General features: G+C 46.4%; 1 protein-coding gene across 1 annotated transcript; it reads right to left on the bottom strand.

Moving 5' to 3' along the window:
- Nucleotides 1-12,692: 12,692 nt before the first annotated feature.
- LOC123484806 (proline-rich protein 36-like) lies at nt 12,693-17,732 on the bottom strand. The gene is made up of 4 exons (XM_045215566.1): nt 17,719-17,732; nt 14,456-14,845; nt 13,495-14,235; nt 12,693-13,068 (listed from the first exon to the last, which is right to left on the bottom strand). The coding sequence occupies exons 1-4, from the start codon at nt 17,730-17,732 to the stop codon at nt 12,693-12,695; spliced, it is 1,521 nt and encodes a 506-aa protein (XP_045071501.1).
- Nucleotides 17,733-19,558: the final 1,826 nt, after the last annotated feature.

The following is a 19,558-nucleotide window of genomic DNA, read 5'->3' on the forward strand; positions in this document are numbered from 1 at the left end:
CAGTCCTCTACTGGCTGTACTGGGTAGACCAGAGGAACCAGGCTCTGAGGGGTGACCAGTCCTCTACTGGCTGTACTGGGTAGAGAGGAACCAGGCTCTGAGGGGTGACCAGTCCTCTACTGGCTGTACTGGGTAGAGAGGAACAAGGCTCTGAGGGGTGACCAGTCCTCTACTGGCTGTACTGGGTAGACCAGAGGAACCAGGCTCTGAGGGGAGACCAGTCCTCTACTGGCTGTACTGGGTAGACCAGAGGAACCAGGCTCTGAGGGGTGACCAGCAGGGTTAGATAATATCATGATGGTTTTAGAAGGTGTTAACATGACTTCTAACTGAATCTCTGTTTTTTAGGACAATCCACAGATTCATATAAGGAACAACGTTACCTTAGTAAGTAGTGTGTTTGTGTCTGATTTGTCTGCCTACCTGTCTGTCTTTCAATGTTCCTGTCTGTCTGTTTTGGTGGCAATATGAGTGAATATATTCCCCCTCCCTCTAGATGATCTTCATAACCTGTATGGATATCTGGGTAAGTGTTGTCAGTGTGTGCTTACTATCTTCATGTAATGTTCAACATTACCAACATTATCAAATGAAATAGAGGACATGTAGTCTTTGTCTTCATGTTCTTGTAACCAGAATACATCATGTTTTTATATTCTCTGTCTTCTGTCTACAGAGAAGATCAGAAAACAGAGGGGTGAGTTGTCTGTTGAAGTATGTGTGCTTAATATCTTCATGTAATGTTCAACATTATCAAATGAAATAGAGGACATTTAGTCTTTGTCTTCATGTTCTTGTAACCAGAATACATCATGTTTTTATATTCTCTGTCTTCTGTCTACAGAGAGGATCATAAAACTGAGGGGTGAGTTATCTGTTGAAGTCTGTATACTTGCACAACTGCATGCAATTATTTCATTGATTTAAGTAAAAACACTTTCCTTAAAAACAATATACTTCATGAATCTCTTGATTCAGTAATTATTTCATGGGTAGACCAGAGGAACCAGGCTCTGAGGGGTGACCAGTCCTCTACTGGCTGTACTGGGTGGAGAGGAACCAGGCTCTGAGGGGTGACCAGTCCTCTACTGGCTGTACTGGGTAGACCAGAGGAACCAGGCTCTGAGGGGTGACCAGTCCTCTACTGGCTGTACTGGGTAGACCAGAGGAACCAGGCTCTGAGGGGTGACCAGTCCTCTACTGGCTGTACTGGGTAGACCAGAGGAACCAGGCTCTGAGGGGTGACCAGTCCTCTACTGGCTGTACTGGGTAGACCAGAGGAACCATGCTCTGAGGGGTGACCAGTCCTCTACTGGCTGTACTGGGTAGAGAGGAACCAGGCTATGAGGGGTGACCAGTCCTCTACTGGCTGTACTGGGTAGAGAGGAACCAGGCTCTGAGGGGTGACCAGTCCTCTACTGGCTGTACTGGGTAGAGAGGAACCAGGCTCTGAGGGGTGACCAGTCCTCTACTGGCTGTACTGGGTAGACCAGAGGAACCAGGCTCTGAGGGGTGACCAGTCCTCTACTGGCTGTACTGGGTAGAGAGGAACCAGGCTCTGAGGGGTGACCAGTCCTCTACTGGCTGTACTGGGTAGAGAGGAACCAGGCTCTGAGGGGTGGCCGGTCCTCTACTGGCTGTACTGGGTAGAGAGGAACCAGGCTCTGAGGGGTGACCAGTCCTCTACAGGCTGTACTGGGTAGACCAGAGGAACCAGGCTCTGAGGGGTGACCAGTCCTCTACTGGCTGTACTGGGTAGACCAGAGGAACCAGGCTCTGAGGGGTGACCAGTCCTCTACAGGCTGTACTGGGTAGACCAGAGGAACCAGGCTCTGAGGGGTGACCAGTCCTCTACTGGCTGTACTGGGTAGACCAGAGGAACCAGGCTCTGAGGGGTGACCAGTCCTCTACTGGCTGTACTGGGTAGACCAGAGGAACCAGGCTCTGAGGGGTGACCAGTCCTCTACTGGCTGTACTGGGTAGACCAGAGGAACCATGCTCTGAGGGGTGACCAGTCCTCTACTGGCTGTACTGGGTAGAGAGGAACCAGGCTATGAGGGGTGACCAGTCCTCTACTGGCTGTACTGGGTAGAGAGGAACCAGGCTCTGAGGGGTGACCAGTCCTCTACTGGCTGTACTGGGTAGAGAGGAACCAGGCTCTGAGGGGTGACCAGTCCTCTACTGGCTGTACTGGGTAGAGAGGAACCAGGCTCTGAGGGGTGACCAGTCCTCTACTGGCTGTACTGGGTAGAACAGAGGAACCAGGCTCTGAGGGGTGACTGTACTGGGTAGACCAGAGGAACCAGGCTCTGAGGGGTGACCAGTCCTCTACTGACTGTACTGGGTAGACCAGAGGAACCAGGCTCTGAGGGGTGACCAGTCCTCTACTGGCTGTACTGGGTAGACCAGAGGAACCAGGCTCTGAGGGGTGACCAGTCCTCTACTGGCTGTACTGGGTAGAGAGGAACCAGGCTCTGAGGGGTGACCAGTCCTCTACTGGCTGTACTGGGTAGACCAGAGGAACCAGGCTCTGAGGGGTGACCAGTCCTCTACTGGCTGTACTGGGTAGAGAGGAACCAGGCTCTGAGGGGTGACCAGTCCTCTACTGGCTGTACTGGGTAGAGAGGAACCAGGCTCTGAGGGGTGACCAGTCCTCTACTGGCTGTACTGGGTAGACCAGAGGAACCAGGCTCTGAGGGGTGACCAGTCCTCTACTGGCTGTACTGGGTAGACCAGAGGAACCAGGCTCTGAGGGGTGACCAGTCCTCTACTGGCTGTACTGGGTAGAGAGGAACCAGGCTCTGAGGGGTGACCAGTCCTCTACTGGCTGTACTGGGTAGAACAGAGGAACCAGGCTCTGAGGGGTGACCAGTCCTCTACTGGCTGTACTGGGTAGAGAGGAACCAGGCTCTGAGGGGTGACCAGTCCTCTACTGGCTGTACTGGGTAGAACAGAGGAACCAGGCTCTGAGGGGTGACCAGTCCTCTACTGGCTGTACTGGGTAGAGAGGAACCAGGCTCTGAGGGGTGACCAGTCCTCTACTGGCTGTACTGGGTAGAGAGGAACCAGGCTCTGAGGGGTGACCAGTCCTCTACTGGCTGTACTGGGTAGAGAGGAACCAGGCTCTGAGGGGTGACCAGTCCTCTACTGGCTGTACTGGGTAGAGAGGAACCAGGCTCTGAGGGGTGACCAGTCCTCTACTGGCTGTACTGGGTAGAGAGGAACCAGGCTCTGAGGGGTGACCAGTCCTCTACTGGCTGTACTGGGTAGAGAGGAACCAGGCTCTGAGGGGTGACCAGTCCTCTACTGGCTGTACTGGGTAGAGAGGAACCAGGCTCTGAGGGGTGACCAGCAGGGTTAGATAATATCATGATGGTTTTAGAAGGTGTTAACATGTCTTCTAACTGAATCTCTGTTTTTTAGGACAATCCACATATTCAGATGAGGAACAACATTACCTTAGTAAGTAGTGTGTTTGTGTCTGATTTGTCTGCCTACCTGTCTGTCTGTCAATGTTCCTGTCTGTCTGTTTTGGTGGCAATATGAGTGAATATATTCCCCCTCCCTCTAGATGCACTTCATAACCTGATTGAACAGCTGGGTAAGTGTTGTCAGTGTGGGTTTACTATCTTCATGTAATGTTCAACATTACCAACATTATCAAATGAAATAGAGGACATGTAGTCTTTGTCTTCATGTTCTTGTAACCAGAATACATCATGTTTTTATATTCTCTGTCTTCTGTCTACAGAGAGGTTCAGAAAAGAGAGGGGTGAGTTGTCTGTTGAAGTCTGTGTGCTTAATATCTTCATGTAATGTTCAACGTTACCAACATTATCAAATGAAATAGAGGACATTTAGTCTTTGTCTTCATGTTCTTGTAACCAGAATACATCATGTTTTTATATTCTCTGTCTTCTGTCTACAGAGAGGATCATAAAACAGAGGGGTGAGTTGTCTGTTAAAGCCTGTATACTTGCACAACTGCATGCAATTATTTCATTGATTTAAGTTAAAACACTTTCCTAAAAAAATATATACTGTATGAATCTCATGATTCAATAATTATTTCATTTCTCACTATCTTTTCTTTAATCTGTATTTTTTTTTTTACACCAGATGAACTCAAAGAAGAACTGCGTAAGTGGTGTGTGTGTGTGAGTGTGATTCTTCATTGTCATTTTGTTAAGGTTAACCACCAACATGTTTTCTAACTGACAGTCTGTTCTTGTTTGTCCTCAGAGAGCGCTGTAAAGATCAACCGAAGCCAAACCCTCCCCACCTCTTCAGGTGGTCAACAGACAACACAGACGCCTTCCCAAAGTAATCAGTCTTTATGATTGGAATGATTCTTATAATTACTGGTCAGTTTATTCTGAATGTTGTTGCTTCATTCTAAATCATCCTTTCTATCTTTCAATAGAGGAGACTGAGAGAATTGGGATGGAGATGGAGACTTTACCTGGTCCTGAGATGGAGATGGAGTCTAAGAGTATTGAAGGGATGGAGACGGAGACTTTACTTGGTCCTGGACCAGAGAGGGATGATCTTTTTGAGGGGTGGAAGAGAATCTCTAGAGGAGATATAGAGGGGGGGACAGGAACAATAACTGAGACCTAACCATCTAACAAAGCTGAGTTCATATAGAGGGGGGGGACAATAACTGAGACCTAACCATCTAACAAAGCTGAGTTTATATAGAGGGGGGACAGGAACAATAACTGGAGACCTAACCATCTAACAAAGCTGAGTTTATATAGAGGGGGGGACAATAACTGAGACCTAACCATCTAACAAAGCTGAGTTTATATAGAGGGGGGGAACAATAACTGAGACCTAACCATCTAACAAAGCTGAGTTTATATAGAGGGGGGACAATAACTGAGACCTAACCATCTAACAAAGCTGAGTTTATATAGAGGGGGACAGGAACAATAACTGAGACCTAACCATCTAACAAAGCTGAGTTTATATAGAGGGGGGGGAACAATAACTGAGACCTAACCATCTAACAAAGCTGAGTTTATATAGAGGGGGGACAGGAACAATAACTGAGACCTAACCATCTAACAAAGCTGAGTTTATATAGAGGGGGGACAGGAACAATAACTGAGACCTAACCATCTAACAAAGCTGAGTTTATATAGAGGGGGACAGGAACAATAACTGAGACCTAACCATCTAACAAAGCTGAGTTTATATAGAGGGGGGGAACAATAACTGAGACCTGACCATCTAACAAAGCTGAGTTTATATAGAGGGGGGGACAGGAACAATAACTGAGACCTAACCATCTAACAAAGCTGAGTTTATATAGAGGGGGGACAGGAACAATAACTGAGACCTAACCATCTAACAAAGCTGAGTTTATATAGAGGGGGGGACAGGAACAATAACTGAGACCTAACCATCTAACAAAGCTGAGTTTATATAGAGGGGGGGGACAGGAACAATAACTGAGACCTAACCATCTAACAAAGCTGAGTTTATATAGAGGGGGGGGGGGCGGACAATAACTGAGACCTAACCATCTAACAAAGCTGAGTTTATATAGAGGGGGGACAGGAACAATAACTGAGACCTAACCATCTAACAAAGCTGAGTTTATATGGAGGGGGGGGGGACAGGAACAATAACTGAGACCTAACCATCTAACAAAGCTGAGTTTATATAGAGGGGGGGGGGGAACAATAACTGAGACCTGACCATCTAACAAAGCTGAGTTTATATAGAGGGGGGACAGGAACAATAACTGAGACCTAACCATCTAACAAAGCTGAGTTTATATAGAGGGGGGACAGGAACAATAACTGAGACCTAACCATCTAACAAAGCTGAGTTTATATAGAGGGGGGGACAGGAACAATAACTGAGACCTAACCATCTAACAAAGCTGAGTTTATATAGAGGGGGGACAGGAACAATAACTGAGACCTGACCATCTAACAAAGCTGAGTTTATATAGAGGGGGGACAGGAACAATAACTGAGACCTAACCATCTAACAAAGCTGAGTTTATATAGAGGGGGGGACAGGAACAATAACTGAGACCTAACCATCTAACAAAGCTGAGTTTATATAGAGGGGGGACAGGAACAATAACTGAGACCTAACCATCTAACAAAGCTGAGTTTATATAGAGGGGGGGGAACAATAACTGAGACCTGACCATCTAACAAAGCTGAGTTTATATAGAGGGGGGACAGGAACAATAACTGAGACCTAACCATCTAACAAAGCTGAGTTTATATAGAGGGGGGGGACAGGAACAATAACTGAGACCTAACCATCTAACAAAGCTGAGTTTATATAGAGGGGGGGACAGGAACAATAACTGAGACCTAACCATCTAACAAAGCTGAGTTTATATAGAGGGGGGACAATAACTGGGACCTAACCATCTAACAAAGCTGAGTTTATATAGAGGGGGGACAGGAACAATAACTGAGACCTAACCATCTAAAAAAGCTGAGTTTATATAGAGGGGGGGGGGACAGGAACAATAACTGAGACCTAACCATCTAACAAAGCTGAGTTTATATAGAGGGGGGGGACGGGGGGGGACAGGAACAATAACTGAGACCTAACCATCTAACAAAGCTGAGTTTATGAGTATATAACTTGTGAGTGATATGAAGCTTGGCAAGACAAAGTAATTTGACAAACGTTGTAGTCAGTACTCTGTAATCCACTTTCAGTAGTTAGTTCTTTACTTTTTGAAGTAGGTTTTACTAACCATGTTTTTATTGTGGGTTATTCTATATATGTAGATAAACTTGTAACCTCACTTTTGAGAAAATGGCCCTTGCATGTTTTGGTAGCTACTGGAGAGCTCTTCTTTGTCTCCACCCATTTCAGCAACCTCTTAAGGTTTAGCCCCACCCATCTTTTTAAGGGTTGATCCGAGCGTTCTGTCCTAACAGCAGTCAAGCACCCAAGCTAACTGGTTAACGTTGGCTAGTTTGCTAGCTACTTCCAGACACCAATGAGAGAACAGCTCACTGACCATTACTTGCCCTAGCAGAGCTGGTTAGGCTGTTTTTATGTTATCCAGAGCGCTGGTGAATGCAACTGTGCTGCTTTCAACAATTTACGCTTTTTAGCCAACGTTTACTGACACCGTCCATATTCAACGGGTGTTGAGCGTTCGTAAATTTGTCAGTTATTCTGCGCTCTGGCACACTCAGACGACATGCTCTGAAAGCTAGGTAAACAATGAACCATAATCCCAACTCCTGGCGTTACTACCCTGCATGAATCTGCAGGTAGCTAAACCAACCAGGTTCAATGTTAGCTAGCTAACATTAGGCTATAACTAGCAATGCAAATGGCTCTGAGATACGAATAATATTACTACACAGATCAAATAAAGCTAGCTAGCCAGCCAGCTAACGTTAGCTAGTTAGCTAACAGTACACTTTAACTTGAAATGAAACCACTTTCTGTCAAAATTAGAAATGTGTCAAAATCTGACAATGTAGCTAGCTAGACTATCTTACCCGTATACATGGATGGATGCTTCTCCCTCTCTGTCACGGATGCCCTGGTTGCCCTTAGTTTGAAGACGAAATCCGGAGACAGGTGTTTTCTCCATCTCCTTAGCTATCATACTCTAATTCCACTGATTTCAAAACTCGGTCCTCCAGAAAGTGGAGAGCAACACTGATGCAGCTCTATCACACGATACGTTTTGTTAAAAGCAGCGTTAGACAGGATTACCTAGACATACTAACCAGCTCAAATAGACAGACGCGCTATATGGCAGACCAATCCGAACTCCTTCTGTGGCTAAACCAACTAGGCTCGTAATTTAACCATTGTATTTGTATTTACAGATGGCATACACGTTTGTTATTAAGGCATATGAAAGTTCACTTGTTCCAGAAGACATTTCTGCCAAGAAACACATTTTTGATAAAAAAAATAAAATAAAAGTGTATGTTCAAATGGCTCTCCTGTGAAGTAGTGACCTGCGACATACACCTAGTTTCCTGAAACCACATATTTGTTCCCCATAAACAATGCCTTTCTAATTCCCCCACAGGAATGCATAGTTTTGAATTGAATGGAATGATAGACTAAGGTCTGTACAGTACATGTACATCATAGATATATCAACAAGGTCATTTATTGAAGTGTTTATATTTCTATTTTCTGTGGCTGTTTTTTTACTGACTTTATTAACAGTTTATTTTTGCTCTGCTTTTGTAGTATTTTATTTTCCATTGTGTTTGTTCACCTTTAGAATATACAGTGGGGTCCGAAATTATTGACACCCTTGCTAAAGATTAGCAATAATGACTATATTAAATAAATAATTAAAATACTGAGCTAATGTATGCTCAAAATAAATTGTAAATTATATTATTTTAAACTAATACAATTGCTCAGATAAATATTTTTTTGTCATGTTTTATTTGCCAAAAGGTAGGGGTCAAAATGATTGACACCACTGAAGCTTCAGAAACTTGATGTAGTCATTGCATGCTATAAATATGGAATCAAATAGTTCACTTTTGACTACTTTATTAGAATCTTTAGGACTGTCAATCATTTAGACCCCTACCTTTTTGAGAAAATAAATATTACTTGTTCAACAAAATATTTTTGTCAGAGCAATTGTAAAATAATATAATTATCAAATTTGGTTGAGCATGTAATATAGCTTAATATTTGAATGATGTATTTTAGACAGTCATTATTGGTCATCTTTATCAAGGGTGTCAATAATCTCAGACCCCACTGTATATTATATATTGAATCATGTATATGCAGTTGAATGGCATTTTCCATGTATTGATGATCCCACTGTATATTATATATTGAATCATGTATATGCAGTTGAATGGTATTTTCCATGGATTGATGATCCCACTGTATATTATATATTGAATCATGTATATGCAGTTGAATGGTATTTTCCATGTATTGATGATCCCACTGTATATTATATATTGAATCATGTATATGCAGTTGAATTGTATTTTCCATGTATTGATTATTTCTCAAAATCATGGCTTGTTTTAAATAAACTAGGACATCATTGTGTGAGAACTTGACTCCAGTGTAATATTTTACATTTACATTTACATTTACGTCATTTAGCAGACGCTCTTATCCAGAGCGACTTACAAATAGGTGCATTCACCTTATAGCCAGTTGGATAACCACTTTACAATGTTTTTTTAAATAAATTTTTATTATTTCTTCTAATATATAAATATATTTTTATTTTTTGTGTGTCTATTTTAACATTATTGAACGTTAGTAGGTAGTGTTATTATGCGTACCTTACTATCCCCTTGGTGACCTGTGATAGAGACATTGTCTGTCCCCTTGGTGACCTGTGATAGAGACATTGTCTATCCCCTTGGTGACCTGTGATAGAGACATTGTCTGTCCCCTTGGTGACCTGTGATAGAGACATTGTCTGTCCCCTTGGTGACCTGTGATAGAGACATTGTCTATCCCCTTGGTGACCTGTGATAGAGACATTGTCTATCCCCTTGGTGACCTGTGATAGAGACATTGTCTATCCCCTTGGTGACCTGTGATAGAGACATTGTCTATCCCCTTGGTGACCTGTGATAGAGACATTGTCTATCCCCTTGGTGACCTGTGATAGAGACATTGTCTATCCCCTTGGTGACCTGTGATAGAGACATTGTCTGTCCCCTTGGTGACCTGTGATAGAGACATTGTCTATCCCCTTGGTGACCTGTGATAGAGACATTGTCTGTCCCCTTGGTGACCTGTGATAGAGACATTGTCTATCCCCTTGGTGACCTGTGATAGAGACATTGTCTATCCCCTTGGTGACATGTGATAGAGACATTGTCTGTCCCCTTGGTGACCTGTGATAGAGACATTGTCTATCCCCTTGGTGACCTGTGATAGAGACATTGTCTATCCCCTTGGTGACCTGTGATAGAGACATTGTCTGTCCCCTTGGTGACCTGTGATAGAGACATTGTCTGTCCCCTTGGTGACCTGTGATAGAGACATTGTCTGTCCCCTTGGTGACCTGTGATAGAGACATTGTCTATCCCCTTGGTGACCTGTGATAGAGACATTGTCTATCCCCTTGGTGACCTGTGATCGAGACATTGTCTATCCCCTTGGTGACCTGTAATAGAGACATTGTCTGTCCCCTTGGTGACCTGTGATAGAGACATTGTCTATCCCCTTGGTGACCTGTGATAGAGACATTGTCTGTCCCCTTGGTGACCTGTGATAGAGACATTGTCTGTCCCCTTGGTGACCTGTGATATAGACATTGTCTATCCCCTTGGTGACCTGTGATAGAGACATTGTCTGTCCCCTTGGTGACCTGTGATAGAGACATTGTCCTACAGGTAACAGGTCTTCTTAGTAACCTGTTCGTTGAACGCCAGTGATTCTATCTACACCGTGTTGAACTAGTGTACGTGTCCTTGATAATTGTTTCCAACATATGATTGGCAGAACCTCATTGAAGAGCAAGAACATGTCTGTGTTATGATGTTAGCGGAACATCTTATTGAAAATGTGACTTTGTGGGAACAAAGTGACTGTCATTTAGACTGAACACGTCGAGCAGTTCAGGGACAATGGAGAAGTCTGTCCTCTTCCTCATCAGTACAGTTAGAAGTATTAGTAGAATCATTGGGGATGATATTCCTTCTGGGTTTCTATCAGCTAAGGAGACAGGTCATCAGCCTGTGAAATAGAGCTATGGAGACAGGTCATCATCCTGTGGTAAAGAGCTATGGAGACAGGTCATCATCCTGTGGTAAAGAGCTATGGAGACAGGTCATCATCCTGTGGTAAAGAGCTATGGAGACAGGTCATCAGCCTGTGGTAAAGAGCTATGGAGACAGGTCATCAGCCTGTGGTAAAGAGCTATGGAGACAGGTCATCATCCTGTGGTAAAGAGCTATGGAGACAGGTCATCATCCTGTGGTAAAGAGCTATGGAGACAGGTCATCAGCCTGTGGTAAAGAGCTATGGAGACAGGTCATCATCCTGTGGTAAAGAGCTATGGAGACAGGTCATCAGCCTGTGGTAAAGAGCTATGGAGACAGGTCATCAGCCTGTGGTAAAGAGCTATGGAGACAGGTCATCAGCCTGTGGTAAAGAGCTATGGAGACAGGTCATCATCCTGTGAAATAGAGCTATGGAGACAGGTCATCATCCTGTGGTAAAGAGCTATGGAGACAGGTCATCAGCCTGTGGTAAAGAGCTATGGAGACAGGTCATCATCCTGTGGTAAAGAGCTATGGAGACAGGTCATCATCCTGTGGTAAAGAGCTATGGAGACAGGTCATCAGCCTGTGGTAAAGAGCTATGGAGACAGGTCATCATCCTGTGGTAAAGAGCTATGGAGACAGGTCATCAGCCTGTGGTAAAGAGCTATGGAGACAGGTCATCATCCTGTGGTAAAGAGCTATGGAGACAGGTCATCATCCTGTGGTAAAGAGCTATGGAGACAGGTCATCATCCTGTGGTATAGAGCTATGGAGACAGGTCATCATCCTGTGGTAAAGAGCTATGGAGACAGGTCATCAGCCTGTGGTAAAGAGCTATGGAGACAGGTCATCATCCTGTGGTAAAGAGCTATGGAGACAGGTCATCAGCCTGTGGTAAAGAGCTATGGAGACAGGTCATCATCCTGTGGTAAAGAGCTATGGAGACAGGTCATCAGCCTGTGGTAAAGAGCTATGGAGACAGGTCATCATCCTGTGGTAAAGAGCTATGGAGACAGGTCATCATCCTGTGGTAAAGAGCTATGGAGACAGGTCATCATCCTGTGGTAAAGAGCTATGGAGACAGGTCATCATCCTGTGGTAAAGAGCTATGGAGACAGGTCATCATCCTGTGGTAAAGAGCTATGGAGACAGGTCATCATCCTGTGGTAAAGAGCTATGGAGACAGGTCATCAGCCTGTGGTAAAGAGCTATGGAGACAGGTCATCATCCTGTGGTAAAGAGCTATGGAGACAGGTCATCATCCTGTGGTAAAGAGCTATGGAGACAGGTCATCATCCTGTGGTAAAGAGCTATGGAGACAGGTCATCAGCCTGTGAAATAGAGCTATGGAGAAAGGAACAGCTGAAGGATATCCAGGAAAACATAGATGCTCTCAATGCTCACCAAAACAAACAAACAGAGTAATGAACAGCTGAAGGATATCCAGGAAAACATACAGTGTATTCAGACCCCTTTACTTTTCCATATTTTGTTACGTTACAGCCTTATTCTAAAATGGATTGCATTGTTATTTTTTCCTGACAAATCTACACACAATACCCCATAATGACAAAGCAAAACACTGGTTTTAAAACTGAAACATCAACCTGCTGTAAAATGAATAAGAGTTCTGGACAGCTTAGGAGAGGATCCAATGGTGGTTATTGGTGAGAGTGGAGAGGGACTCTATCTGGGGGATTGAGACGGGGTGGCTGGGAGGGGTGGCTGGGAGGGCATCTGAGGAGTGGAGAGGGACTCTATCTGGGGGGTTGAGACGGGGTGGCTGGGAGGGGTGGCTGGGAGGGGGTGGCTGGGAGGGGTGGCTGGGAGGGGTGGCTGGGAGGGCATCTGAGGTGTGGAGAGGGACTCTATCTGGGGGGTTGAGACGGGGTGGCTGGGAGGGGTGGCTGGGAGGGGTGGCTGGGAGGGGTGGCTGGGAGGGCATCTGAGGAGTGGAGAGGGACTCTATCTGGGGGGTTGAGACGGGGTGGCTGGGAGGGCATCTGAGGAGTGGAGAGGGACTCTATCTGGGGGTTGAGACGGGGGTGGCTGGGAGGGCATCTGAGGAGTGGAGAGGGACTCTATCTGGGGGTTGAGACGGGGTGGCTGGGAGGGGTGGCTGGGAGGGGTGGCTGGGAGGGGTGGCTGGGAGGGCATCTGAGGTGTGGAGAGGGACTCTATCTGGGGGGATTGAGACGGGGGTGGCTGGGAGGGGTGGCTGGGAGGGGTGGCTGGGAGGGGTGGCTGGGAGGGCATCTGAGGAGTGGAGAGGGACTCTATCTGGGGGGGTTGAGACGGGGTGGCTGGGAGGGGTGGCTGGGAGGGGTGGCTGGGAGGGCATCTGAGGAGTGGAGAGGGACTCTATCTGGGGTTGAGACGGGGTGGCTGGGAGGGGTGGCTGGGAGGGGTGGCTGGGAGGGCATCTGAGGTGTGGAGAGGGACTCTATCTGGGGGGTTGAGACGGGGTGGCTGGGAGGGCATCTGAGGAGTGGAGAGGGACTCTATCTGGGGGTTGAGACGGGGTGGCTGGGAGGGGTGGCTGGGAGGGGTGGCTGGGAGGGGGTGGCTGGGAGGGGGTGGCTGGGAGGGCATCTGAGGAGTGGAGAGGGACTCTATCTGGGGGTTGAGACGGGGTGGCTGGGAGGGGTGGCTGGGAGGGGTGGCTGGGAGGGGTGGCTGGGAGGGGTGGCTGGGGAGGGGTGGCTGGGAGGGGTGGCTGGGAGGGCATCTGAGGTGTGGAGAGGGACTCTATCTGGGGGGTTGAGACGGGGTGGCTGGGAGGGGTGGCTGGGAGGGGTGGCTGGGAGGGGTGGCTGGGAGGGGTGGCTGGGAGGGCAGCTGAGGAGTGGAGAGGGACTCTATCTGGGGGGTTGAGACGGGGTGGCTGGGAGGGGGGGCTGGGAGGGGGTGGCTGGGAGGGTGGCTGGGAGGGGTGGCTGGGAGGGGTGGCTGGGAGGGCATCTGAGGAGTGGAGAGGGACTCTATCTGGGGGGTTGAGACGGGGTGGCTGGGAGGGGTGGCTGGGAGGGGTGGCTGGGAGGGGTGGCTGGGAGGGGTGGCTGGGAGGGCATCTGAGGAGTGGAGAGGGACTCTATCTGGGGGTTGAGACGGGGTGGCTGGGAGGGGTGGCTGGGAGGGCATCTGAGGAGTGGAGAGGGACTCTATCTGGGGGGTTGAGACGGGGTGGCTGGGAGGGGTGGCTGGGAGGGGTGGCTGGGAGGGGTGGCTGGGAGGGGTGGCTGGGAGGGCATCTGAGGTGTGGAGAGGGACTCTATCTGGGGGGTTGAGACGGGGTGGCTGGGAGGGGTGGCTGGGAGGGGTGGCTGGGAGGGGTGGCTGGGAGGGGTGGCTGGGAGGGGTGGCTGGGAGGGCATCTGAGGTGTGGAGAGGGACTCTATCTGGGGGGTTGAGACGGGGTGGCTGGGAGGGGTGGCTGGGAGGGGTGGCTGGGAGGGGTGGCTGGGAGGGGTGGCTGGGAGGGGTGGCTGGGAGGTGGCTGGGAGGGCATCTGAGGTGTGGAGAGGGACTCTATCTGGGGGGTTGAGACGGGGTGGCTGGGAGGGGTGGCTGGGAGGGCATCTGAGGAGTGGAGAGGGACTCTATCTGGGGGTTGAGACGGGGTGGCTGGGAGGGGTGGCTGGGAGGGGTGGCTGGGAGGGGGTGGCTGGGAGGGGTGGCTGGGAGGGCATCTGAGGAGTGGAGAGGGACTCTATCTGGGGGGTTGAGACGGGGTGGCTGGGAGGGGTGGCTGGGAGGGGTGGCTGGGAGGGGTGGCTGGGAGGGGTGGCTGGGAGGGGTGGCTGGGGAGTGGAGAGGACTCTATCTGGGGGGTTGAGACGGGGTGGCTGGGAGGGGTGGCTGGGAGGGGTGGCTGGGAGGGGTGGCTGGGAGGGGGTGGCTGGGAGGGCATCTCAGGAGTGGAGAGGGACTCTATCTGGGGGGGTTGAGACGGGGTGGCTGGGAGGGGTGGCTGGGAGGGGTGGCTGGGAGGGGTGGCTGGGAGGGGTGGCTGGGAGGGCATCTGAGGTGTGGAGAGGGACTCTATCTGGGGGGTTGAGACGGGGTGGCTGGGAGGGGTGGCTGGGAGGGGTGGCTGGGAGGGGTGGCTGGGAGGGCATCTGAGGTGTGGAGAGGGACTCTATCTGGGGGTTGAGACGGGGTGGCTGGGAGGGGTGGCTGGGAGGGGTGGCTGGGAGGGGTGGCTGGGAGGGCATCTGAGGTGTGTATGGGGCCTCCACTCATCTCACTTCAGACCTTCTCTCCCCAAGTAGACCACCAGCCACTATATTATAATGTACAAGGTAATACAAACTGACCACAGTATTTAAGTGGCAGTCTTTCTCCAGTGTATGTAGAATGACATCATCCAGACATGTTCTCACACTCTATATACTGTATGTCATATATACAATAACTATGTATTAATACTATGATCCTCCCATTCTATGGGATGCCCACCGTCTTCATATGTAATGTCTGCTAACATGTTTTACATGGTTCTCCAATGATAGACGGAACAGATAAGGTTAACTTAAAGTAAAGACCATCAAAATCCAACTGATCACATGGAATGTCCACAGGCTCTATGATGGGGAAAGAAGCATATGGTTCTCAAAACCTTAAAGAGTTTGTCAGCAGATATGGTTTTCCTGCAAGAGTTATATTTGAAAAAAGGAGAAATGTAATATTTAAAGAAGAGCTGGGTTGGAGAGTCCTGTGCTGCCACCTAGTGTAGTAACAGCAGAGGTGAAGGCATCCTGATAAATAAGAATACACCTGTTTCCCTTATAGCACACGGACCAAGAAGGACATTTTCTAATGTTGAATTGTACCTTTCATGGTGAAAAATACACATTGATTTCATTGTGTATCAGAGGCAAATCTGGCGTTGTTAGATAGAATTCAAGCTATGATCAAATCCAGACAGGAACTATTATTTTAGCAGATTACCTAAATCACACATTTGATCAGATTGACGATCAGATTAATATAATATTTAGGGAGACTACAAAGAGACTGAACATTTTAATCTCTACAAATTATTTACAGGACACCTGGAGATCCCAACTACAAAATACTATTCTTTTTTCTTCTCAAAGTAAGAAAAGCTCTTCAAGAATTGACAACATTTCTATTTTCAAAAAAAAAATGCACTCAACAATTTACTGGATTCAAAAATTTATGAATCTTATTTGAGTCGGAAATGGATGTTCATGTGACAGGGGAAGATGCAGAGAGCCGATCCAACTGGCAATCTCTCTTAGAAACTAATGGATGTTCATGTGACAGGGGAAGATGCAGAGAGCTGATCCAACTGGCAATCTCTCTTAGAAACTAATGGATGTTCATGTGACAGGGGAAGATGCAGAGAGCCCATCCAACTGGCAATCTCTCTTAGAAACTAATGGATGTTCATGTGACAGGGGAAGATGCAGAGAGCTGATCCAACTGGCAATCTCTCTTAGAAACTAATGGATGTTCATGTGACAGGGGAAGATGCAGAGAGCCCATCCAACTGGCAATCTCTCTTAGAAACTAATGGATGTTCATGTGACAGGGGAAGATGCAGAGAGCCGATCCAACTGGCAATCTCTCTTAGAAACAATTGTTGGAACTAAGACTTAAAAAGAAGTGTTGGCACAAGATGTAGGAAATGTTAGAGCATAACTAACTAAATTACAGTTAACGAAAATGTATGTTTAATCCAGTATAAACTAATATATAGAATGTATTATACAAGAGACAAAATCCACAGAGTCATGTCTTAAGTGTAAAACTAATAATGACTCAATAATCCATCTGGGAAGGCTATAAAGTCAGGAAGTTGTGGGCGGAGCTAGAAAGTTGGCTGTCAGTACTGAGATACCCAATGGGCTGGACGATTCTCTTCACAGAGTTCAAGTCACAGACACATTTCAACATCAACTGTTCAGAGGAGAATGTGTGAGTCAGGCCTTCATGGTCCAATTCCTGCAAAGAAACCACTACTAAAGGACACCAATAAGAAGAAGAGACCTGCTTGGGCCAAGAAACACGAGCAATGGACATTAGACTGGTGGAAATGTGTCCTTTGGTCTGGAGTCCAAATTAGAAATGTTTGGTTCCAACCTACGTGTTTTTTTTAGATGCGGTGTGGGTGAACGGATTATCTCCACATGTGTATTTCCCACCGTAAAGCTTGGAGGAGGAGGTGTTATGGTGTGGGGGTGTGGGGGTGCTTTGCTGGTGACACTGTCTGTGATTTATTTAGAATTCAAGGCACACTTAACCAGCATGGCTACCACAGCATTCAACAGCGATACACCATCCCATCTGGTTTGGGCTTAGTGGGACTATCATTTGTTTTTTAACAGGACAATGACCCAACACACCTCCAGGTTTTTCAACAGGACAATGACCCAACACACCTCCAGGTTGTGTAAGGGCTATTTTACCAAGAAGGAGAGTGATGGAGTGCTGCATCAGATGACCTGGCCTCCACAATCCCCCGACCTCAACCCAATTGAGATGGTTTGGGATGAGTCGGACGGCAGAGTGAAGGAAAAGCAGCCAACAAGTGCTAAGTATATGTGGGAACTCCTTCATGACTGTTGGAAAAGCATTCCAGGTGAAGCTGGTTGAGAGAATGCCAAGAGTGTGCAAAGCTGTCATCAAGGCAAAGGGTGGCTATTTGAAGAATCTCAAATATAAAAATATATTTTGATTTGTTTAACACTTTTTTGGTTACTACATGATTCAATATGTGTTATTTCATAGTTTTGATGTCTTCACTATTATTCTACAATGTAGAAAATAGTAAAAAATAAAGAAAAACCCTTGAATGAGTAGGTCTGTCCAATTTTGGACTGGTACTGTAAATGAGAGGCTTTTAATCCTTATTAAAACGTGTCCCAGAGCAACATGCCTAGCTCTGCCCACTGGGGCGTGGCTTACGGAGCGCTCTTTGAAATAAGCATTTGTATTGTCATATTCCAACGGATTGAGTTCTCACCGCACAGGGTACATGTTGTCCCCCACCAACCTGTCTACATACCATATAGATATCATATACATGTTGTCCCTCACCAACCTGTCTCCATACCATATAGATATCATATACATGTTGTCCCTCACCAACCTGTCTCCATACCATATAGATATCATATACATGTTGTCCCTCACCAACCTGTCTCCATACCATATAGATATCATATACATGTTGTCCCTCACCAACCTGTCTCCATACCATATAGATATCATATACATGTTGTCCCTCACCAACCTGTCTCCATACCATATAGATATCATATACATGTTGTCCCTCACCGACCTGTCTCCATACCATATAGATATCATATACATGTTGTCCCTCACCGACCTGTCTCCATACCATATAGATATCATATACATGTTGTCCCTCACCAACCTGTCTCCATACCATATAGATATCATATACATGTTGTCCCTCACCAACCTGTCTCCATACCATATAGATATCATATACATGTTGTCCCAACCTGTCTCCATACCATATAGATATCATATACATGTTGTCCCTCACCAACCTGTCTCCATACCATATAGATATCATATACATGTTGTCCCTCACCAACCTGTCTCCATACCATATAGATATCATATACATGTTGTCCCTCACCAACCTGTCTCCATACCATATAGATATCATATACATGTTGTCCCAACCTGTCTCCATACCATATAGATATCATATACATGTTGTCCCTCACCGACCTGTCTCCATACCATATAGATATCATATACATGTTGTCCCAACCTGTCTCCATACCATATAGATATCATATACATGTTGTCTCTCACCCGACCTGTCTACATACCATATAGATATCATATACATGTTGTCCCAACCTGTCTCCATACCATATAGATATCATATACATGTTGTCTCTCACCGACCTGTCTACATACCATATAGATATCATATACATGTTGTGCCAACCTGTCTCCATACCATATAGATATCATATACATGTTGTCCCTCACCAACCTGTCTCCATACCATATAGATATCAAATACATGTTGTCCCTCACCGACCTGTCTACATACCATATAGATATCATATACATGTTGTCCCAACCTGTCTCCATACCATATAGATATCATATACATGTTGTCTCTCACCGACCTGTCTACATACCATATAGATATCATATACATGTTGTCCCAACCTGTCTCCATACCATATAGATATCATATACATGTTGTCTCTCACCGACCTGTCTACATACCATATAGATATCATATACATGTTGTGCCAACCTGTCTCCATACCATATAGATATCATATACATGTTGTCCCTCACCAACCTGTCTCCATACCATATAGATATCATATACATGTTGTCCCTCACCAACCTGTCTCCATACCATATAGATATCATATACATGTTGTCCCAACCTGTCTCCATACCATATAGATATCATATACATGTTGTCCCTCACCAACCTGTCTCCATACCATATAGATATCATATACATGTTGTCCCTCACCAACCTGTCTCCATACCATATAGATATCATATACATGTTGTCCCTCACCAACCTGTCTCCATACCATATAGATATCATATACATGTTGTCCCAACCTGTCTCCATACCATATAGATATCATATACATGTTGTCCCTCACCGACCTGTCTCCATACCATATAGATATCATATACATGTTGTCCCAACCTGTCTCCATACCATATAGATATCATATACATGTTGTCTCTCACCGACCTGTCTACATACCATATAGATATCATATACATGTTGTCCCAACCTGTCTCCATACCATATAGATATCATATACATGTTGTCTCTCACC

Source organism: Coregonus clupeaformis, unplaced genomic scaffold, assembly GCF_020615455.1.
Source record: "Coregonus clupeaformis isolate EN_2021a unplaced genomic scaffold, ASM2061545v1 scaf0473, whole genome shotgun sequence".
NCBI classification, from domain to species: Eukaryota; Metazoa; Chordata; class Actinopteri; order Salmoniformes; family Salmonidae; genus Coregonus; species Coregonus clupeaformis.

Excerpts from the sequence above, each read along its gene's own strand:
- LOC123484806 (XM_045215566.1), bottom strand. Across the intron at positions 14,236-14,455 it reads CCACCCCTCCCAGCCACCCC|ATGCCCTCCCAGCCACCTCC; the intron begins GTCTCAACCCCC and ends TCCACACCTCAG. Across the intron at positions 13,069-13,494 it reads CCACCCCTCCCAGCCACCCC|ATGCCCTCCCAGCCACCCCT; the intron begins GTCTCAACCCCC and ends TCCACTCCTCAG.